The sequence below is a fragment of the Ruditapes philippinarum genome, unplaced genomic scaffold, assembly GCF_026571515.1.
Source record: "Ruditapes philippinarum isolate M1 unplaced genomic scaffold, ASM2657151v2 ctg9645_1_1_1_1, whole genome shotgun sequence".
Taxonomy (NCBI): domain Eukaryota; kingdom Metazoa; phylum Mollusca; class Bivalvia; order Venerida; family Veneridae; genus Ruditapes; species Ruditapes philippinarum.
This window is the reverse complement of record NW_026856036.1, coordinates 30,025-54,820: the sequence shown is the minus strand read 5'-3', so window position 1 is coordinate 54,820 and position 24,796 is coordinate 30,025. Positions and strand designations below refer to the sequence as shown.

General features: G+C 32.3%; 2 protein-coding genes across 2 annotated transcripts; one reads left to right on the top strand and one right to left on the bottom strand.

The window, feature by feature from the left end:
* Nucleotides 1-342: 342 nt before the first annotated feature.
* LOC132745196 (uncharacterized) lies at nucleotides 343-14,217 on the bottom strand (the record flags this gene model as incomplete). The annotated part of the gene is given in 14 exon segments (XM_060734035.1): nucleotides 343-441; nucleotides 671-847; nucleotides 1,168-1,241; nucleotides 2,254-2,332; nucleotides 2,837-2,980; nucleotides 3,240-3,329; nucleotides 3,776-3,869; nucleotides 5,573-5,595; nucleotides 5,882-5,971; nucleotides 6,438-6,512; nucleotides 6,982-7,200; nucleotides 7,608-7,821; nucleotides 12,510-12,642; nucleotides 13,638-14,217. Coding segments are annotated over 14 exon segments (1,638 nt in total), but the record flags the coding sequence as incomplete, so codon positions are not given.
* A 4-nt stretch (nucleotides 14,218-14,221) lies between these two features.
* Nucleotides 14,222-22,658, top strand: LOC132745197 (phosphatidylglycerophosphatase and protein-tyrosine phosphatase 1-like). Its single transcript, XM_060734036.1, has 5 exons — nucleotides 14,222-14,355; nucleotides 17,711-18,118; nucleotides 19,196-19,276; nucleotides 19,849-20,043; nucleotides 20,918-22,658. The coding sequence occupies exons 2-5, from the start codon at nucleotides 17,975-17,977 to the stop codon at nucleotides 21,062-21,064; spliced, it is 567 nt and encodes a 188-aa protein (XP_060590019.1). The 5' UTR covers nucleotides 14,222-14,355; nucleotides 17,711-17,974; the 3' UTR covers nucleotides 21,065-22,658.
* The last annotated feature ends 2,138 nt before the right edge of the window (nucleotides 22,659-24,796 follow it).

The following is a 24,796-nucleotide window of genomic DNA, read 5'->3' as shown; positions in this document are numbered from 1 at the left end:
TTGGTACACATACTGTATTAGTTGACAATATTCAACAATGAGATACTTAGATTCATTTTTCATTTCTTAATTTTGGTTAAAATATTTTTTAGTTATTATTTAATTAACAATGAAAAGGGCAGTTACCAAATAAGAGTTCTGGGAATCATTAACACTGCTAGCATTATTATTCTCCAAGTGGAGACCAACTTCTCTACATGAATCATATGAAGAAGCAGTGAAGAACAAGTGGAATTAGAAATATCGTTGTCAGAGAATTGTTACCAAAAGCATGTTGCTTGTGACTATTAATGGAGCAGGCCCCTTAAATCATAAGAAAAATATCCATGAAATTTAACTTACAAGGTGCTTAGGACAATTGTGCAAGTTTGTCTTATTGCATAATTTGCCACCAGCTTGTACAGCAATCCAATCTTCCAATGTTGGAAACAAATTCTCATTCTGAAAATTTAAGGTACATTTATTTGATGTTTTGTATAATATAACACAAAATACATTTAAAAATGTATTCTTACAACAGAAATTGATGGAATGTAAAGAAACAAACTACCTGAGCTGAAGAATACTTTTCAATTTAAAATATCAATAGTAGTAACTATTGTCATTCATTACAACAATTTACAAATTTATAGCAATTCAATTGCAATAAATACATAAGCCAAGTACTTACATCATAGACATGACGAATAACATGCATTTCTAAGAGGTTCCTTATCTCTGCTGTGTAGCCTGGGCAACCTTCCCATCTACAACAGTTGTCCCGTACAACATGAGCAATGACATGTGCATCTAACTCCCCAATTTTGGCAATTCTTTCTCCACAATTTTCCCACATGCAGCGAACAGTCTAAATAGTAAGTACATTTTAAACGAAGAAAATAAATTGGAATTAAAAACATTGTTTCAGTGTATAATACTTTAAACAGGTGTAATGTTTTTTCCTGATATACAGGAATTTCCAAAAACAATAAGGCAGTCACTAAAACTCACCCTGATCACAATAATATTTATCAATAAACATCATCTTTGCACCTCAGTAATTAATAATTCAGAGGAAAGACAACAAATACAAATGATAAGTACTACACAAAAGATGAATACTATGTCCCTAGGGATGTGATGTATTTATTTTTTTTAAATTAATATTAAATATTAAATGTGCATTACCGGGCCTGGATTCAGATTCACATCATTGGACAAGATAATTTCTAATTCTGCAGTGTTGACATCTTTTTCAATACCTGAAATCCAACATATAAATCTATGATCAATCATTAAACAACTAGAAAACAACTAGAAGGATATATCAGTACTTTTGTCATACTTTCTTTAAGAGTATATCTATATATGTTTTTAAAGTCTAATCTATAATTTGATAATGTAAGGATATTCTAAGTTTACTAGTATGCGAGTAGTTCCCGTACAGAAGCAGTACCTGTATTTTTCATGTAAACGCTGGATTTTTACCTAAGCTCTTTGATTATTGGTATCTAATCACAAAAAGGCATGAACTGGAAAATATCTAAATAAAAGTTCGGCAGTAGGTACATAAATTTATTTTTTCTAAATACTCATATTTGTGTTATCAAAATGTAAACATTGCTGAAATACTGTCATGTGATGCCCCTATCAGGGTTTTGTAATAATACTACCTGTTGATAGATAAGCAGACAATAAGATGAAAACTTGTTATAATATCAAAAATTTACCCTATATAACCCAATTATTAATAAATCAAATGCTTAAATGTGTTAATTATCATGCATATAAGCATGTCATGTCACGTAACTGTTTCGGGATACCACTACTGGACATCTCTACCGGTATTTAGTATGCCTTATATATTATGAATGAAATATTTATTAAAATATTTATAAAAACACCGGATAAATGGTGTCTTCAACAATTTGAAGTGAAACATAGCACTAATATAATGACCTAATATAATTATGTTGGGCTATACTTTATGTATGGAAACTGCTTCTCTTTGTACAAAATAATGAATAATTTCAGTACCCCATTTCGGTCCTCACAACTAAAAGTATTCTGTATTTGGAAGACATCGGGATTTCCAAAAATGAGTGTGGCGAGCTGAATATTGGGGTGTAATAATCAATTTTAAGTGAATGAGCATATTAAAATAGTATTTCAAAATAACATAAAAATTGCCAGTAGTGCCAATATCTTATTTTTATAAAGTTGTGAAGTAAAACATTACAGTAGTTAAGTGTACTTTTAATACATATATCTTACCATGACAGTGTGGTGGATATATAACTTTTCCTTCAGAGCTATTGTTGTACTGACTGGCCTCAAATCTTTCATCTTTGGTCTATGGTAAAATGCATAAAAAAATTATTATGAACACCAGATTTGAATAATTTAAGAAGTACTTAGCATTGTGTCAATTGATTCTAAACTATTTTACAGCTATCTTATGGATAGTGTATGTTAAGTTTAGTAAGGTGGCTCAGTGCTGTAGTGGTCCACATTAGAAGGCCCTTGATTTGAATCCTGTCAGTGCAAAAATAACTTACTTTAGTAAGATATCTAAAACTGAATAGCAGAAAGGCATGGCAGAGTGGTTAAGGCTTCGGACTAGTAATCTAATGATCGCTAACCTCATAGGTTCTTACCCCGTCAGGGGCAAGTCGTTGTTTCCTTGAGGAAGAAACTTTACACTCATTGCTCAGTACTGGTTGGTTCCAGGAACGGATTCAAAAGTGTGTCTATAAGCTTATAGCTTCTTACACAATGGAAATAAAATAAATTCTGTATAAACCAAAACTGAATATACTTTATATACATGTAATAGAATCCAAATTTTTGAACATACCAATAATCTTGTATGAGTAGCTTTTATATCTAATTGAGAAGTGGGTGCTGTTTCTTGAAGTTTTGTATGACGTATTATAACATGGTCCAACAGGAAGTCATCTCTTGAACACACAATATCACAATCTGGGCAAGGTAGCCATCTCTATAAAGAAAAGAACATTATCAACTTTTGTTTGTTGGGTTTTATATTGCACTAACATTGTTAAAACATTAAGAACATTTTTATCATATGACCAAGGTTGCTGGTATTATTTGACTTATTGGGATGACTATAATCAATTTTTTCCTAGAACTCAAATATTACTACTATCTTATCATGGTCAGAAATGATGGCAGAATTTTTTAAAATCTTTGTCCTGTAACTATCAATAAAAATTGTCAATTATAGCATAAGTAATTACCTGTTTTTTTCTTGATTTGTTTATTTCATGATCGGTATAACTGATGTTATGCACTGGCTGGCATATTGGCACAGTGACCTTTTTAGCCTTCTGAAAAGCATCAATTTTAATTATGAACTGAAAAACTTTAATCAAATGAAGGTTAAAATTTTAACAACAATTTTCAAAACACTATTTTTAAATTGAATTATTCTAAAAAAGAAAAACAGAAATATCTAAAAAATTTTTTTTCCCCACCTTTAAAATTTTTATAATTTTGCCAGAAAATAATTACATTCTATTTTTTCACCCAATTTATTCTTTTAGTAGAATTTGGGGCCAAAGGGGCCATTAACATTTTTAAATCGGGGAATTTTTAAAGCTATATTTTTCCTTTTGTGGCATAAAAATTTTCAATCAACTTGAAAGTTGCCCAAAGCTTCTTCAAATTTTTTTTATACCAGTCATTGCAATAATTAAATGACTTAGTATAATATTTAAATTTCTTTAATAAAAAAGACAGAAGCCTTAAAAGGCAATGTCATCAAAAAACTAACCAAACATCCTCCAAGTAATTTTCCAGCTGGCACTTCCACTGCTACATCATCAGTTACAGTGACTACAACATAATCCTGGCAATGGTCCAAACTCCTGTAAATTTGTAAGCATGTTTTAGATAAGCATTTATGACCACACAACATATCATGCCATACAAACAATATAGCACATATATACATAACTTAGGCATTTTACACAAAGACATGAAACAAAGAGAATTAAATACTGTAACACATGTCCTAAAATAAGTTCAATTAATTCTTAAAAAAAAAAAAAAAAATATATATATATATACATCTAACACAGTATGTTAATAAAGCACAGGTGTGACGTTGTCAAAATATTGGAAATGAGTTGTGACACATTATATGAAATACCAACATAGTCTTATTATTGGTATATTGGGAAAATTGGGTGAAGCAGAGATACATAGACATGCAAAACTAGCTACAAGAAAATTCTGCATACAATGTAACAAATAAATTGGCTGACTACTGTTCAGTTTGGACAAAAAAATTTCATGATACATACTGTTTGATGGGCAATGGCATGCAAAAATATCCAAAAAAACGGGGATAAACAACTATTTACTGCATTGTTTATGCCATCAAAATACCACATTTCTATGGTCTTAATGATCTCATATAATGCATCTTACATTTAGCAAAACATTACAAAAGGTAAAAAATAACTTTTTGAAGGCAACAAATAATCAACATGAAACAAGAAAATGAACAATAATAACTGTACAAGATATAAGTTAAGATAAACAGTTATTAAATATATAAACTGCTCTTTGACTTCAACGATTTAAAGCAAAATATCCTATTTCCATAATAACATCTAGTCAAAACATAATTCTATTCTAACAAACAACAAGACAAAGTCTTAACCGTCAACAATCTTGCAGATTAACTCTGTACAATAGATAAAAATCTATTACACAGCAATCTAGCATTCGACATAAACATTCAAGATTCAAATTGGTCAAACAACTTTTGAATGAAACAAAATATGCAATTTAAATGACAGCATGCCCATTCACGCACTACAGTGCGTAATTCATGCACAAAATTCTAGATGCACGCATAAAAATTGTAAACAGGGGGTACATGCACGCAAAGTAAAATCGTCAGAATGAATCTTTGGGGTAGCCTATGCCATCTACCAATGGTTAGGAACAGTCTAAACCCGGTCACAATTGCATGTCTGCTTTCAAAGTCATCTCAGTCTGATTCGTAAATATTTTAGTCATGTTTTGACGTCACAAGTACTGTCTTAAGAAAAAAAGAACTAAAAAGTTTTGGATATTTACAACTGCCAAAAAGTATTTTGAGTTCTCCAATGATCAGCAAAAAGTTAGTCACTTGATTTTTTAACAACTACCTTCAATTGTGAAATTTACGTATGTCATATGAAATGAAAATATAAATAATAGAGATTTTGAAATAAATGTACATAATTTCGGCTATACAAAATTTTGGTTATGGGTAATAATCATATGGACTAAACAAAATACCAGTGATTGTAATGGCTGTTATATTGTTACCTAAAGTGATGAGTTTGTGTCTGTGTTACTGGGTAGTAATACTAAGTGAAACAGCTGTTCATTAATATTATGTTGACTAAAATGTTCTTACAAACAAAAACATGTTTAAACTTATGTGTACCCCCAGATTTTGAAATGTACCCCCAATTTTCAATGACAGGGGGTACATGGTACATGTACCCTTACATTTAAAATTGAGTGGGCATGCTGAATGTTAATCAGAAACAGAAACTTTCTTAAATTGTACCTTAACTTGACATTCCTTGCAAACTGAAAAATGTTATTATGAATATAAAGCATGACAAACATGGAACACATATAATTGAGATATTGCAGAGAAAGGCAGCCTGAAGTATCATAATTATAGTAAAGGAGTAAAAGCATACTAAATAAACAAATAGTACAAAAAAGTCTTAAAACTACATCACCATACATAAAAATAAAAAAAATTATACAATCATAATAGAAAAAGCTAGCACTACCTTGCAAAGAAAAATAAAACATAGATCAAATTTAATATGTCAATTTGAATTCACAGTTTCAGTAGCATGATTACCTTTTTCTTCAGCCACTTGTTGCGTCTTCTTTCAAATCTGCTTTTCCCATTACTTCTCTTACTAGGTTGTCTGCACTTGATATGAATATTCTGGGTAGAAAGGACACACATACTTAAATCTTTATTGTCATAATAACATTTATGCAATTATTTGTTTATTTTCTGTTAATTTGATATATGTGCTTTACATTTTTGTTATACAATCTGAAAAGCCAATATACATTACAGGAATCATGACAAAGGCGAGAAGAAATATTTCTATGTAGTCTTTTTATATGCAACTTTTCTTAGTTTTTAACCTTACTTGATCATCATTCACTTGCCTGTCATTGCTAGGGTTTCTAATCCCACCAGGAACTTTGGATTCCTTCATGTGAGAAAGCTATCCAGCTAGCTTGCAGAAAGTCAGTGGTTCTACTTAGCACCGCATGTTCATGAAATAGTCCACAGAGGGGCACCCACAAATTTTCCTCCACCAGTAAAAACTTGTCTTAAAGTTGCCATACGACCATAAAAGTGTCAGTGTGAACAAAAAAATAAAAATAAAAACAATTACCTGCTTCTCTTTAATTTTTTCAGTGCTCTTCTGTTTCTCTACCCTCTCATCTTGCACATATATTTCTGAAAAAGCCTTGCAACAAAATAGCAACATGGGGGTAAATTACAGTTCTACTATATTAAAGGCATATAAAATTACTTCTTTGAATAGTCTGGTCACCAAAATAATTAAAAAATGTTTATACAGAGATTGAGTGGTTAAGACAATCTTAAGACATATAATATAGTTGTAACTCAATACAATACTGTTTCTTACTTTCTTTGATTATCATTACCAACACATTCAAATCAAGCAAAGCCCAAGTTCTAACAAATAATCATACCAGCATATTTCAGAATACCAATATATACTGTTCCTGTAAATTTCAATAGCAGGAACAATACAATGAAGAGATTTTATAATTTCTTATTTTTGTTTTTAATTTTGGTGTGCATAGAATTTTAAGATACTTCAACTTGCACTCAGCACTGTTGAAATATAATGCAGGTCTCAAAAGACACTCACAGATTTAATGCCTATCTCTTTTTAATGACAAAGTTACCTCAGTCTGAACAACATCTGCATATCTAATTTTCTTCAATGTTTCCTTTATTCTAACTTCCCCAAGAACTGGCCAGTCTTCCAAATCAAAATCAAAAGATGAGTGGTTGTCACATGTTGGTCTGTCACGCACACTGGTACCTTCTACAATGACCTTGTAACATTGTTCAGCACCTTCTCTGCTCAGATGAAGTCCGTCAAAAGTCAGATGATGAGCACTCTACAATTTAAAGAATATACATATTTTAACTGTTGAAAATAATCTGTACAAGGCTTGAATACCACTTAAGCGATTGATAGGGGGCGGGAGAGATGTTACACTTTTCACTATCTCTCATGAACAAATTCAATAAAACTGAGTCTGCAATTTTCAAATTTGGTTTTGTTGCTTCCAAGGGATTGACGTTTAACCAGAATTTTTCTATATACTTTTAATCTGATAAAAAAGAAATCTCATAAATTTCCCTCGAGTAAAAAAGCAGAATGATAACCATGTAGATTTGTAAAACAGTATTATATTATACTGATCAGACCAGAAACTGAAGACATTTTAATAAAAATAAAGATGAAAATATGCAGTCCTTAAATTATAAGCTAACCAGTAGAGGATAAATATTAGTTTCATACCAAAAATGTACTGAGGAATTTGACATATGGTGTATATAAGCTGATGATTCTCAAAATACTGTTTGCTGTAGCAATCCACTCCTGCATCTTCTTCAACTTAGGTGCTGGTATTCTCCATTTCCCCTTGCTTTGTCTCCTTGGTGGAATCTCACACAGTACAATGTCAATACTGGGAGCTATTTCATGGACTATGTCACACACATCTGTTATATTCCTGAATTTTAATATTTATATGAAATGACAACTAGTATTTTCATTAATAATAAATCAGTGAATTCTTCACCATTTTCGTCTGACTCTCAAAACAAATTATAAAAGCATCTAGTTAATTGCTGTGCATTCATCAAAAAAATTGTAAAATACTTAATTTGATTAGTATAAAAAAGATACCACATAGGTACTTATTGTCTCCTTTAATTCACTAAATGATTATGAGTTTCTATATGATTGGCACTTAATGTTAAACAAGGATTATTCAAAAAAATTCTCATTGGAGGCAATAAATTTCTATTGCATTTTCAAGAAACCACGTGTTTGGTATCCGTGAAATTGTAAAAAAATTAATACAGTGTTCCTCAGTATAGATAATTTCAGACCAAAATTGAGAAAATTAAATAATATTGCTTTTTGGACATTATGTATACAGGTTACACATGTACAAAATGAGGATTCATTTCATTACTTCATTACATAATTAACAATCTTTGAGCATGTTATCATTACTTGAGATGTTTTAGATTTATTGACAACTCAAACCAAGCTGATCATCACATTTAAAAAAAATAATTATTTTTAATTTACCAGTATAACTAAACAATGGGGGCATTGGCCCCAGGTCAATCATCCAAGTACAGAATGATAATGGTGTAAAAAATAAAAACTAGGCCAAAACCTAAGACAACTAATACCACTGTTCAATTCTCTATCTGCAACTGTGTAATTCATAGCTGTATATCAAATATATGTAAAATCAAGTGCTCCCGGGGCAAGGCCAATACTGGACCTGGAGCCATAATTTGAACGATCTTGTCAGAGGTTCACTAGATGATGCTGGGTGGGGCCAATACTGACCCTGGGGTTTCTAATAGATTCTAACAAGAAAATATTTTAAAGTTTTCCTATACAAGTCTTATGTTAAATCGAGCCACCCTGGGGCGGGGCTAATATTGACCCTGGGGCCACAATTATAACAATCTTGGTAGAAGTTCACAAGAGAATGCTACACACCAAATATCTAAGCTCTATGCCAAATAGTTTCTGAGAAAAAGATTTCTTACAGTTTTCCGATATAAAGCTAGGTAAAATCAAGTGATCCCAGGTTGGGACCAATATTAACCCTGGAGTCATAATTTGAACAATCTTGGTAGAGGTTCACTAAAGAATGCTTCACACCAAGTAGCAAAGCTCTATGCTAAATAGTTTCTGAGCAGAAGATTTTTTTTAAAAGTTTTCCTATATAAGTCTATGTAATATGAAGTGACCCCTTGCGCGGGGACAACACTGACCCTGGGGCCATAATTTGAAGAAACTTAATAGAGGTTTGTTAGAGGATGTTACACACCAAATATCTAAGCTCTTGGACAAATAATTATTCACATGACAAGATGATTTTTCAGTTTTTCTATATAAGTCTATGTAAAATCAAGTGACCCCTGTGGCAGGGCCAATATTGATTATAGATATTGGGCTATAATTTGAATAATTTTCGTGGAAATCCATTACAGGATGCTAAACCACCAAATATCTAAGCTCTAGGCCTTGCAGTTTCTTACAAGAAGATTTTTAAAGTTTTTTCTATTGGTTGCGACGGAAACCAGAGTTTTCAATGGAATTTAATTTTTTGAACACTTTTAACGGGACCTTCTTAGGATCATTTCTGTAAAGTTTGGCTGCAATTATTGGCCTTATAGTTTAGGAGGAGATATTGTTTAAAAAACATTGTTAATGCCGGACACTGCACAATCACAATAGCTAACCATGAGCTGTGCTCAGGTAAGCTAAAAACTTACCTTTCAAGTGTCACCTTGACCTTTTACCTGTAGACGTGAATCCTATACATTACACATAATCATAATAATGTTCAACAAAAAATAATGCCGCCCACAACCATTTATATGCCCTTTCATTAAATCATATTCCTTTCAAGTCTAAGTGTGACCTTTGACCTGCAGATTGATTCTTGCATGTGGCACAATGTCATTATGCCTGACATTTATAAGCAAAGTTACTGACCAGACATAACTATCAATGAAAAAATTTCCTTGGGCTTTGAGTTACAAACTGGGTAATGAAAGTCTCAATGTGTTGAACATTTTAATTTTAGGCAAAATTATTTCAAATTCCATCTTTCAAACTAGATGCAACTTAAATTTCAACTAAAGTATGTAACCTATCACATAAATTGCTTTTGCAGTGCAACCATAATACCATGTAGAATTTTTCTAAGAAAGTAACTATTTCATGTTTAACTCCAATGTGTTTAAATGGTGTTACTTGGGTAAAAAAATCAGTGTTTCCCCCAATATATCAGACCATCATTTTCATGAAAATGGCCACTTTTAACTTGACGTCTTGATGTTCTTCCAATATACTTTAAGAAACAAGAAACATGGCAATGCCATGAAACCAGGTTTTCAATTATCACCATTGTAGATAAATATGTTGTATTTGAAATACAAATACAAGCAACAAACAATGTAACTATGTGCAATGTAAAACATGAATAATGTAGGAGGAATTGCCACTGAAGAAGTGTTCACTATAATATTATGTATAAGGAAAAAAACAAAGGGCCATAATTAGGTCAAAAACTATCCAATCACAAAACCCCGACAATATGTGCCAGGGTGCTTGATGACAAAGCTTCTGTGAAAGTTTGAACAAAATCCGTTGAGAAATGTAGGACGAGTTCAGCACAGAAGAATTTGTTCACTATAATTATATTGATAATTCTGTATAATGAAAAACAAGTTACAAAGTAGACATGAAATAATATATCATATCTTTTTTAAATTACCTCCAAAGATAATATGACCTTTGACTGCCAAATCAAGTTAAAATCATGTAAACAGGATTTTCAATGTTAATGTCACTGTGACCTTGACCTTGGAGCCAGCCATGCGGAACATGCGTTCTGCACGTCATCTTGATGTGGTAAACATTTGTCTGAAGTTTCATCAAAATTCTTCAAAGGGTTGAAGAGTTACAGAGCGGACAGGATTTTCAATGTTAATGTCACTGTGACCTTGACCTTGGAGCCAGCCAGACCTGGGGTAATCATCAATTGTAATCATTGATTTTGTAATTGATTACATGATTACACTGTAATCATCATGTAATTGATTACCTTGCCCAAAATTGATTATATTAATTGTAATTAATCAATTACAGCTTAAATTCAGACAGTAATTATGATTACATTTTGATTGACATTGATTACTTTCAGATTTAACAGAAAACTATTTAAATTTAAAGGATGTCTTTATTTTACATGATACAGTTTAATTTTTGTTTTACATTTATACTGTAAAAATCCTCAATTGAGACCACTATTCAGACTGAAACAAAGTGAATATTCTAATCATTATTTACATACTTTAAGACCATGGTCTACTTTAGTCATTTTGTATGAATAAACAATATGTATAAATAAACAACATGTACCTACAAATACATTATAAAAGACTCTATCAAAAAATGCTTTGATATTTAATCTGATAAAAAGAAAATATATTTCTGAAGAAATTAAACTTTAATTTTACAGTATCACTTATTATATGATGTACATAAATCAAATAAAAATTTAATTTTTCAAAAAATAAATGTGCTGAATGCAACAATGTACCACTCTAAAATGGACCTTCTCACCTAATTTCATACAATAACAGTTTTTCACACCTTTTGAAATCAGAGCTTTCAAGCAGATCATAGCAACAAATTTAAGATCTTGATAGGTGTTAACATAAGTGGTCAAAATAAAAACAAAAACTTGGACTGAATATGGTGGTCTTAGAAGTGGATAAGCAGGTGGTTAAATCTGGATCATGAAACCATTGGCATAAAGAACCTTTTTAAAAATGGTCCCTAAATGCGGGGTGATCTTAATTCTGGGGTGGTCTAATGTACATTCAATGTAATCAATTATCAATCAATTACTCTCTTAAAGTAATTGTAATTCAATTGATTACAGAGGCAAGTGTGAGTAATCAATCTTAATCAATTACTATAAAATCTGAAAGTAATTGTAATTTAATCAATTACTGATCAATGTAATCATCCCCAGGTCTGGAGCCAGCCATGCGGAACATGCGTTCTGCACGTCATCTTGATGTGGTAAACATTTGTCTGAAGTTTCATCAAAATTCTTCAAAGGGTTGAAGAGTTACAGAGCGGACAGGATTTTCAATGTTAATGTCACTGTGACCTTGACCTTGGAGCCAGCCATGCGGAACATGCGTTCTGCACGTCATCTTGATGTGGTAAACATTTGTCTGAAGTTTCATCAAAATTCTTCAAAGGGTTGAAGAGTTACAGAGCGGACACAATTTCGTTTGACGCCCGCCCGCCCATCCGCCCGCCATACCCCAATCTAATAACCAGGATTTTCAAAATTGAAAACCTGGTTAATAAGTACTCAATAATTCAATCTGTACGCATATATATTAAAAATAAAATTTTATAATGTCACAATTGGGACACAAAATTTGCCTATTGTTGTTTTAATATTTTCACTTCAACATTGATATTTATATAGTGTGAATGCAACAAGATATTAAGCTCAGCAACATGTTTCTACTACATACAATTAAAGCCGTGGAGGCATAAAAATACAGACCTGTCAAAATAATCAAAACTATTGATATTATGATAGCAAAAACGTTCAGAGCAACAAACTTTTACTACCTGTAGAACAAGTGGTCAGATATCAAAACATCATTGGACCCCATAAACAAATAGAGTTGTCTGTAGCTATCTCCTCTTAAACATGCCTTCAGCTTCTTTCTAAACTCCTTCTTGTCGTTGGTGTATCTAGCTCCTAGGTTTGAAACAAAATGAAAGTCATTTCCTGATTGAAGACCTGTACTCAACACACATCACATAACATTAAAACTGCAAGTTTATACAAATGCTTCATTATATTTGATCATTCAGTATTCATGACTTCTATTTCATTTTTATAGTATTTTCAGCAAATTGTTGACACATTAAAGTTCATATTAAGCGCCACCAGGCTCTTTTCAACTCAGCTGAACTAGAGTAAATACATAAAAATAATACAAATCCTTTAAATGCACTGTGTTTCTCCTTTATGCTTCATCTTTCGCAATAATTTAACATTCGAATTATATACATCCAAATGCACTGTTTAATCCTTATGTACTGGTAAAGATTGTACATTTTATTAATTGATTACCTCACTGATGCTTCTGCGAGACAGCAATGTCAAACAGGTTATAACAATATTATTTAGATCTAGTACTTGTTTTCATGAAAATAGTTGGCGTATCTTGATTTAAAGCGTTCTTGGTAATTTTCTGATTTAGGGGAAAATGTGTCTTAACACCCCCTTTTTGGCCACTGTTATACACCTTGGGGTGTAAACAAAAGAATTTCACCAGTAATTTGCTTTGTTACATTCTTCAAAAGAAGGCAACTGGAAGGGTAAATTCTTGAAAACTGCATTACATATTTATGGCAAGACGAAATAAGGACCCTTGGCCTTGGTAACTTGACATATACATGTATGTTTTCACAGTTTACAATTTAATGGTTCTTTAGTCCACAGGCTTTGGTGCATTGATTAGCCCCCAGTATTTTTCATTCAAAATGTGTATTATTATTTCATATATGTTTTAAATTTTATTTGCATATGATTTACACCGAGATACGCTAACTTTGCTTGAAACTCAACTGATAAAAATAGCCTGTCAGCTGTCGTCTGCTAGTTAGGAAACTGGTTATTGGTGTAATGCCCACTGTATAATTTACTGGCAAAGAGAAATAATACTTGATATTATATAGCCTTCTCACCTGAAATGGGTAAACATTTAATGGAAACATCTTTATCCAGGACCACGTTGTTGATTCTGTGTACATTTGAATCGCCGGCAACAAGTATAGGACCCAAACCTGAAAATATAAACTTCTCAAACGCCATTTCACTGAAATAAGATAAAATACAACAAATATCTAAACTCAGACCGCGTAAAAATGCAATGTTAAATCGTTCGCGGTACTAACGCGTCCAAAAAAACTCAAAAATAAAACCGAAAATCAAATTGCAAACGCGAAAACTGGTTACAGCAGAAACTCGCAGCCTCTTTTTCAAATATTAACAGAGGTCACCACCTCAAAAATGCCTTAGAATGCAGATTTAACGATGGTGTAGATAAAAAACAATCAGATTTATCGCTTTTCAAGATATGTGAGTCGAAATATGCAATGAATGCCTGCAAATATTTCTGGGTCTTTTTTAGATGAAAGTCACCTTCAAAAGGAAGAGTATTTCCGATAAATTGTCCGTGTACAATCGGCATTTTCCGGATTCTTCCGTAATCTCATTCCATATTTGGTTCTATTTTTAGCTTTGCCCGCCAGAGACCATCAGACCTCTCAACGTGTCCATCGTAGAAGCATTACAGTACAGAAATCGGATACCGCCATTTGTAAACTACAACGATTATCTCCCCTAGATTTAAATACACCATTTTATGCTAGATGTCAAATTTTCGGTAAAAATCCAGAAGCTGTAAGTTTAAAGCTTTTAAACTCTGAAAATTCTTAACTAACATATATTTAGGTATATTTATTGTAAATTGAAGGTATATTAATCGGAAATTTCCGGCTTTATTACAACATATAATCTTCTAACGTCTTAGAAAGACGGCCTTTACAAAATGTTCAGTAGCTGTCCAATGGTATATTGGTGTCTCATCTAATATTAATTAACACCTATCTGCTATCTAGTGAGTAAAGTTGTGGTTCTCATATTTCCAAGGCAATTTACATTTGAACAGTATCAAAAGCAAAACCAATAGTCATCTTTATCTTTTAGTACATCTATATATCTTTTTTAGTAAATCTATACCTAGCCCCGTCTGAAAGTTGGGATTTTCTCTATGGCATTTATCAAATCTCCCAATGGTTGTTTAACAAAGACAATTGTCTTAAAAGGTAAGAAAACTAAAAGTAAAATGGTGAAATTTTTATTTACTTTACTCTTAATCTGAATAAAATTATAAGTTTTCTCAGTCGTATAATAATATATAGCATTTCGATAAAAATACAATATAAAAGCAAAAGTGAAACAACTGGCAGGTGCATGAGCCATGAGGTCTAGGAGGTACTTGAGACTGTTTATGCCTAATACCTTGGAGTTGTAGGTACCACAGAAATATGAGGCACCAGTATATAATGTATTGTATTGCACTCACAGATATCCGGCCTATTTGTCTTGTCAGTAATGAAATTATCGTAAAATAATATTCTGTAAACAACCTATTAACACTGCAGACTGACTTAAATGTTATTGTTTTTGGTCATTAACTTGTACTTTATTGACACGTGTACTTAAATTTGATAGACCATTAATTCTGGTAGACAGACGTTTCATTTCCAAGACAGTTAACACCAGTTAACACTCACAAAGTTGTAGTGAAACGTCTTGGAGATGTTTCACTCCTATTTTTATGTCAAAATGAAATAGATACTGTTGAATTTTTACTTTCTGTCTTCTTTAATTTTGGTGTGGGCAGAGGTGCTGTCATATTAATCAGCAGGCAGATACAGTATACTCTATAGTGCCTAGTAATATTACTGGACAATCCTTAGTACATGTTCATTACAGCTGTTTTATTAGCTCGACTTTTTTTTTTTGAAAAAAAAAGTAGAGGTATTGTTATAGTCGCGGCCGCGTTGCCGTTGCCGTAGCCGTTGGCGTCCGCAAACTTGTACCTGGATCATAACTTTTTTATTTCTTGGTGTATTGTCTTTATACTTGGCCACAACAACCCTTGGGACAAGACCTTTCAGTAGACCACACTAACCTTGACCTTCATCCATAAATGACCTTGACCTTCAAGGTTAAAAGTCCAAATTTTGCTTGTTCATGCTGTTATTGGCTGTAACTTTGTTATTTTTGAATGGATTGTCTTCAAACTTGAACATAATAATCTTCAAGGATAATCCTTAAAAGTAACCTGACAGACCTTGACCTTCACTCATAAATGACCTTGACTTTGAAGGTCAAATTATTGAAATTTTCATGTTTTTGGCTATTATTGGCTGTAACTTTGTTATTTTTGAATGGATTGTCTTCAAACTTGAACATAATAATCTTCAAGGATAACCCTTAAAAATAACCTGACAGACCTTGACCTTCACTCATGAATGACCTTGACTTTGTTTTGGCTGTAACTGGCTGTTACTTTGCTATTATTGAAGGGATGAAATTCATATTATAACAGAACATACTTAAAGACAAGACCTTGTTGTTTATTGTGACTTCACCACATGACTCCACCACATGACTTCACAACGTGACTCCACCACGTGACTCCACCATGTGTCTCCACCACGAGACTCCACCACATGACTCCACCACGTGACTACACCACTAACTCCACCACGTGACACCACCACATGACTTCCACGTGACACCACCACGTGACTCCACCACATGACTCCACCACGTGACTTCACAACGTGACTCCACCACATGACTCCACCACGTGACTCCACCACGTGACTACCATGTGACTCCACCACGTGACTTCACCACATGACTCCACCACATGACTTCACCACGTGACTCCACCACGTGACTACACCACGTGACTCCATCACTGGACTCCACTACGTGACCCCACCACCTGACTACAATGTGACTTCACCACGTGACTCCACCACGTGACTACCACGTGACTTCACCACGTGACTCCACCACGTGACTCCACCACGTGACACCACCACGTGACTCCACCACGTGACTCCACCACGTGACTCCACCACGTGACACCACCACGTGACACCACCACGTGACTTCACAACGTGACTCCACCACGTGACTCCACCACGTGACTCCACCACGTGACTCCACCACGTGACTCCACCACGTGACACCACCACGAGACTTGACCACGTGACACCACCATGTGACTTCGAATTGGGTGTCTCTATTTATATATATATAAATTAGTAAATTTATATAATAATAAAATATATAGACAAAACTAATGTGACAAAACAGAATGATTTATTTTATAAAAAAGGAAACGTTAATATTTTGTTCAAACATTTCTTTGTTTGCTTTTAGAGAAAGTAAAAAGTCGAGTGTTGCCCCCGCCCGGCGGTGGCTCTTGTTCTGCAAGTTAGAGCCCATTTTGTCTTCAAAATTTATCGAAATGACAGCCAGTGAGTGAGTGTAGTATGAATGACAATAACATATTGTCATGAGAAAATATACATGTATATCATTATATGCAATTCCTGAAGTTGCCTCACATTAACTGATCAACTATGCAACTTCTCCATGGCATTCATTTAAGGATTTTGAAATAAGTTTGCACAAAAATTATACCATATTAAGAAAAGGTGTCATGTGCAACACCCTGACTTGTACCACCAATTAGTCAGATTAACACTTATATAAATAGGTCCAAGGTTTGTGTGGTCTGTATTTCCCTTTTAGAAAATAACTGCAAGTATTGGGGGGATCCAGTGAAACTTAAAATGTGAATAGGTAACAGTGAGATGGAGTGCACTGCAACAGAACCATAACGTCATCATAAATTATTTTCAAATAATCTTCCTTATATACTTACTTATATACAGGAGTTATTTTATTTTATTTCTTTTATTAACTTATTATTGCATGATTGTGCATATCTTGCATTTATCAAGATTTTGCATTGAAAGTCTAGATCCATGCCTCATTTTTTGAAATAATACAATTGTTTGCTTCATGTAAAACTACTCATAGGTGGGAGACATTGGTAACTCTGTTACATGTTAAAATTTAAATATATTATTGATAAACTCGTCCCTAGTTATATTAACTAAGTCTTACAATTTGATTGAATCTGTGCTATTTATACTATTTTCAGAAATTCTACATCAATGGCAATGACATTAACATCATCTTGATAAAACCACCAAGGAGGTGTACATTAAAGGTTGGATTGGTACCTTGCTTTCCTTAACTTTCTAAAACAGTAATAAACAGAGAAAGACAACATAAGAAATACTTTTTTTGGTACCGGGTATATATACATTTATATAAGCAAGTTTGTTGCATGTAAAATTAGTACAATAGATAACTGTTTGCACACAGAATGTTTGCAAAGAACTGTACTAATTGAAGCTTCATCATGAGTTTAATGAATAAGGTTGCCTTCTACCCAACTCTCTTCTACAATGTGGTGATGGCCCAGGTGACTGGCAGGAACTGGTATGATAGAATAGATGAGACTGTTTTACTTGGAGCACTACCATTCAGAGGAATGACAAAATGGGTCAGTATTTTGTACATGTAATACATGTAACATTTATTTATTTTATAGCTTCAATGTCTGTATTGAAGAAAATGTTAAGCTATTTATGATTGCTATGGTATCGTCATTAAAAATCTTCAATGTAGCCAATCCTTTAAAAGGTATCAACATAAAAAGCTGCACTGTTTAGCTTTAAGATACAAAGTAATGGTAAAGTGTATTCAAAAGTCACAGCTTCATTGTACTACTGATAAATGGTTGAATAATGTACAATAAAGGAAAATTCTTTGTCTATGAAGGAAAACACATGACATGTTACAATTTATCATGATTATGTTACTGTGTTAGAGCTGTCATTGATTCAGTGCAAAGCATATCAACGATATATCGATGTCAAGTGACTAAAATCAACGATACACCGATATATCAATAATATCCTATACTCACTTGTCTGTCATTCACTTTCATACCTGTTTCAATGATTTCAGTCAAAAACATGTTCTGTACAGTGTCTTGTCCACTGCATGATTTTTTCCAGACAAATTATTTGTCACCATTGCTATGAAATAATTCCACTAAATAACAAAAGCATAACATTAGATATAAATAACTGCTTCTGTATATATTTTGGGTGAATTTTATAATTTCTAGACATTTAATTTATTAGTCAAAAGTATCGATTTTTTAAAATGTGTATCGATTATTGATCGGCAAAAAAATATCAACGATACATCGATATTGTCGATATCGATGACAGCTCTATACTATGTACAAAAATCAGCGTCATTCAGTTGGAAAATTAATATTAATTTACAAATTTGATTTACAGGTAGTCATTCTCATTTATTAACTTTATGTTTCAAGCTTCTGATTTTGTAGTGAGTGTATTATGTTCAAATGATTTAAATTTTAACATCAACAAAGAAAATATGCACCAACATGCACATTGTAAACAAGATCATATTTGTTTGTATCTATAAATGCACATGATAATGTATTACCAAACCATGTTTAACTATATACATTGTATTTATATTGTTATCAGATCATCTAACATTATGTTAACAAGATGATATTTTATATGTATTTATATTTCAGTTAGTAGGAGAAGAGAATGTTAAAGGCGTGATAACACTGAATGAGGATTGGGAACTTGAGCAGTTTTGTAATACCACTGAGGTTAGATTTATAAAGAATCAGCATTATCTCCCTTTGTTACTTTTTGTCAATTCTTTCATTAATAAAAGGTATATTCTAGTAAAAACTAATTAAATGTAGATTGAATGGCAGCACATCTGTATTGGTAAGTGTCTGTTGGCAAGAATTCTTTCTTATAGCCCATAGAGTGCTGTCTAATATAAGCAACAGAAAAATGCCACTGGTAATAAATCTGATCAGTCTTCCTATTCATTAATGTTAATGTAGTGAAAAACAAGGGAATTTGTGACAATATTGGAAACTAACAAGAATTTGTTTTCATTGTTTCAAGGCAATCTTTATGTCTGACTGAATTAAATTATATACCTTCGAATTTGAATACAAGTCATCTTGCTTTGAATAACTTACATTACATTCTGTGTTTAAGGGGTTTCTATGATATAACATAACAAATGAACAGTCAACTGTGTAGAGAGACTCTGAGTCTAGTCAGGTTTGAAGTTAAGTTATGGGTGCTTTTGTTGTAGTTCAAAACTATTTTATAGTATGTTTATTTGAGGTTAAAATGAAAAATATTTTGTTGACAATTTCAGGAATGGGAGAAGGCTGGTGTAAAGCAGTTGAAGATACCTACTGTAGATTTTACTGCCAGTCCAAGTCAGGAAAATATTGGAAAGGCTGTTGCATTTATTGAGGATTATCGTAACAAAGATTTAGGCAGCGTGTATGTTCACTGTAAGGCTGGACGAACCCGTAGTGCAACCATTGTAGCATGCTATCTAGTCAAAGTTAGTTGAGATATATTATTTAAAAATTTCTTTGTTCTTATGCTATTGTAAAGCACACTAACTAACCTACAATCTGTTGATTTCTTAAATGGACTTGTCTAGTGTCTGGAACTGTCCATTAACAATTTTTGGGATATCAAGATGAAAATATAAATGTAGTCAACAAGCAGTATAGAGCCTGGTAGTGGTAAAACAGCACGATGTGCAAGTTGACCAGCTTGGCATTATACTGGTGTCTCAATCATTTCATTGCTGCAAGCATTTAAATAAAGACTGTAGTATTGTGATTTTCATTGATAGTGTGAGAAATGTTTATTTATACTACAGTTGCCACAGGTTCAAACTTTACATGTGACTCTCCTCAAAAGATTTAAAGTCTTTTTGTTTTCTGGAGGATAAATATAGATAGTGATTGGCTTAACTGGTTGAACATTTCTTTAAGCCAAATTTTCAGATTTTCAGATTTAAATAGCTTAATATGGACAAGAAACCTTGTAACGGAATTTTAATGTCTGTAGCTAAATTAATGAAATTTTGGTAAATGGTTAAAATGGATAAATGCAGGCAATGGCAGTGAGGCCAGATAGTTTAGTGGATACAGAAATCACTCCATTTTAGTGAAACAACTACAGTTTCTTACATGTTAAATGTGTACAGCACCTTGGTTGTCAAAGGCTGATCTACGTGTCTAAGTAACCAGTTAGCAAAGAATCATACTCTTAATTAGTCAGGCAAATTTTAATAAAGGACCCAGTCTGAATATTCTAATTGTAAATGGAAATCACTGACAAGTATTAAATTATTTACTTTTTGTATGAACTATAAATAACACTATATTTTAGGTAATAGAAGTTTTCTTTATATTACGTTACAGATCCATGGATGGTCACCAGACAAGGCAGTGGAATTTATCCAGGAGAAAAGACCTCATATATGGTTACGTGACAAACAACTTGATTCCATTAATGTATTTTCGAAGATGTGCAATAATAATAATAATAACCCACCATCGGGTGCTTAACTTATGTGTAGTATGACATTTATAGTACATTTAGTATTAATGGTTTATCAGAATAAAGTCTGTTACAGCTTGGCGACATTTTTAGCTTGACTATTTGAAGAACAGGGAGAGCTATTGTGCTAACAAAGACATTGGTGTTACACTTTGGTTTAAGTTTTTGCATCCACAACAACTGAAGGGAAGAGGCTGAATCTTCACACACTTATTTTAGATTATAATAGATCGCTATCCAAGGTCCTTAACCCTAATTTGAATTTTGACAGAATTATAGCCCTTTCATTTAGAAAATTCTACGTTGTTGAGGCTCTTATAGAATAGTCAAGCACACCAACCAATAGCTCTTTTTATTTTAATTTTTCTTGCACTTTGGCATGTATTTCCATGCAACAAAATTAAGGAATACAATGCAATAAAATTAAGTTCCTTAAGTTCTTGTTCTTTTACTTTTGAAATTCTTACACTACATTTAAAATATAGTTATACATGTAATAGTATATGTCTGATGCAAACAATTATAAGTGAATGTTTCAATACAGGCCCCACCTCAGTCAAACATTGTTAAAAGAAGAAAACTAATTTTGATAATTCAGTTATTTGCCACACCCATGACGTGATATTCTACAGCAGTTGTTGTAGATTATCACGTCATGGGTGTGGCAATTTTACTACCAGATTTTCAATTTTCAGAGATATAATTAAAGCTAAGAGGTACTTTGAATGTGTAAATGTGATGAAATTGATCACTAGCATATTATTTTTGTCCAGACAGTTTACTTGCTGACTTCTGACAACTTAAACTTAAGCCACAACATTGTTTTATTCTAAAGCTAACAGCTAGAGTTAATGAAAAGTCATCTTGACCTTTAACTAATTTTGACTTTTATGTTGGTCCTGAAATTTTTTATTCCATGATCTAAAAAGCTAGTGATTGAAATATTACTTCAATAATCAATAATGACTTCACTGGATATCTCTAATATAAATGGAAACATTTAAAGTTGCTTGCCACCAGAAGAGCCACAATATTTTTAAAAAATCAACTTTAGGAAAAATGAACTTTGAAAATAAAAACAATAAATGATATAGAAAATATTCAAAATTGATGTAATGATTTACATGTTATATGCAATGAATGAATGTTTTTTCCCCCAGTAATTGTCACCATATTTCTACTGCATGACAAATGCAATAAGGGCTATTTTTGCGCATTTTGACCTTTATTTGGTAATTTACTTGGATTGAATGTGCCATTTGCAATGTGTAAATTACTTTCTTTGTTCACTTGACAATATTTTATTTTTCAATACATTTTCAAAATTTTCAAGAAAATAAGCATGAATCCAGAGGCTTTAAGTGTGTTGGTACTTTTACTTTGCAAAAATTTAACTGTTGGCTTATCAGTAGCATAAGTGGTGGCTATGAAACACAGATATATAAATCTTTTTTGCTCAGGTTTTTATTTATTACATTTTTATTTAGGATGGATATTATTGCAAATATTTACATACTTAGAAATGAAGTGTAAATTACAGGAATGTCTTTCACATGCTTTTTGTATTACATAAGTACCGTTGAAATAAATAAAGCAAAAAGATTCAGTTTGTATTTTCATTTTAGATTACAAAAACATATATAGATATCGATAAGTATAGTTAAGGTTTCACAGCATTTACGGTAGTTACAAGTGCCGTAACAGTTGTTATGCTTCACTTGGCACAGATATAAACAGCTCTTTTATCACACCCATTCACATATAGCAAGTAGGACAGCTTGATGCAGATATAACTTACTACATAAATGTCAGTTTTAAAACGGATTATCAAGTTAAGTTTTTATTACTCATCTGGCATAAACTCTCCAATTATCAGTCTGTCTGTCCGTCCATACGAGTTTAACCTAAGAAGGCAAGTTGCATTTATCTACCTGTACTAATGGCTTTATAATTTGCACACTTACTTATTAATACATAGAGGATATTTGTTTGTTTGTGTGTAAGATGAAATTTTATTTCATCGAGTGGGCTTTAAAAACAGTATTCTCACGAGTGGCGAAGCCACGAGTGAGAATACTGTTTTTAAAGTTCACGAGATGAAATAAAATTACATCTTACACAACAAACAGACAAATTTTCTTTTTATTTTATGCTTAAAAACAAGTTAAAACGAAATTTCCATAATTTTAACGTTAATATAAAAACTGTTTCCCCCATTGAGAGCCCCATTTATTCGGAATTTCTCATTAAAAAAAAGAAGTCTTGAGCTGAAAAATAAGTCCGCCAATCAACATTAAATGACGGTGATATTTATTAATTTTATTAAAAAAATATGAATGATCGCTTGTTTTGATAATAAAAACAAACAATTCTTGTAGGAGAAAAAGTCCAACCATCCATCCATATTTCTGTTACTTAGTGCGAATTTATATTAGACCTGGCTTTGTAAATTGTAAGCGGCAGCCATTTTTTTAAAGTTGTGTATTTCATGGGAGGAAAATAATTGTGTAAGATTCAGAGGGATATAATTTGGATTTGTTAGTCATACACATTTTTAAAAGAAAGAAAACTTATTTGAGGATTGAAACAGACAAAAAATAAGTGTTGACAGATGTGAAAACATTCAGAAAAGGAGCTAGGAAAATGGAAAACTTGGAAACCTGCTCAAGAACGCTGGGTTGATTTAACTTATTCTTCGAGTTATGGCTGTCAATGCTTTCAATTTTTCATAAAGCATACGGCAGTTATTGCTCGTAGGATACTTTAATATGCCCAAATGTCATCAAGAGCAGTTTTGCATGGGGAAGGAATGTATTTTTGAGACTGTCAAAATGAAACAAAAAAACGAAATTTGGTGATTGGAATTTCATGAATTTGAATGAATAGAAGTAAGTTTTCTTCTTTTTATTACTTTTGACATTTAAGTTATTTATCAATTTCAGTTTTGCTTTTTCTTTAAACAGCCTGACATTGTCAGAATTGTCAGCAAAAATAAAATTGAGGTACCACATGGGGAAAATCTTAAAAAAGTAGTTTCGTCATTGAAAAGAGTGAAATTATATTTTGATAATTTTCACTGTGAAATTACCAAATATAATTTTCACGGATAAATCAGTAATCCACTGAAAAGCATAAAATAAAAAGTACATAATATTGCCAAGAAATATAACTGCCATCCATTTTCCCGGTTATTTCCTTTTTTTATCACTTTGAAAATATGTATGGTTAACCTATTCTGGCAAGTTGGATTTATCTTAAATTTCTCCTAATTACTCATTTATTTAATATTTTTCTGTGGAATAAGGGTTCATTTGGTGTAAAAATATGAATTTTAACATTTTTGCTCATGCAGCCTTTAATTTTTAAATTGATGTCTTTCATGTTTAGTATGGACATGCCTAGGGAGGTCCTCTTCCTTTGGGTTAAGTTAGGGGTCATTTGGGTTAAGGTTATCAATGCCAAAAATAGATTTTTACACATTTGCCCATACAGCCTTTATTTATGTACTGTCTGTTTGGTATGAAGATATAATGCATGGTATTCTTCCTTTGTAACAATGGGTTAAGGTCAATAGAGTTTTACACTTTTGCTCATACAGCCTTCATGAATCTTTCAGATGTCTTTCATATTTGATAGGAAGATAACTTGCATGGTATTCTACTATGGGTTGAGTTAAGGGTCAAGGTCAAGTAATCTACACATTTGCTTATTCAGTGGCTATTTATAGACAGATATTTTTC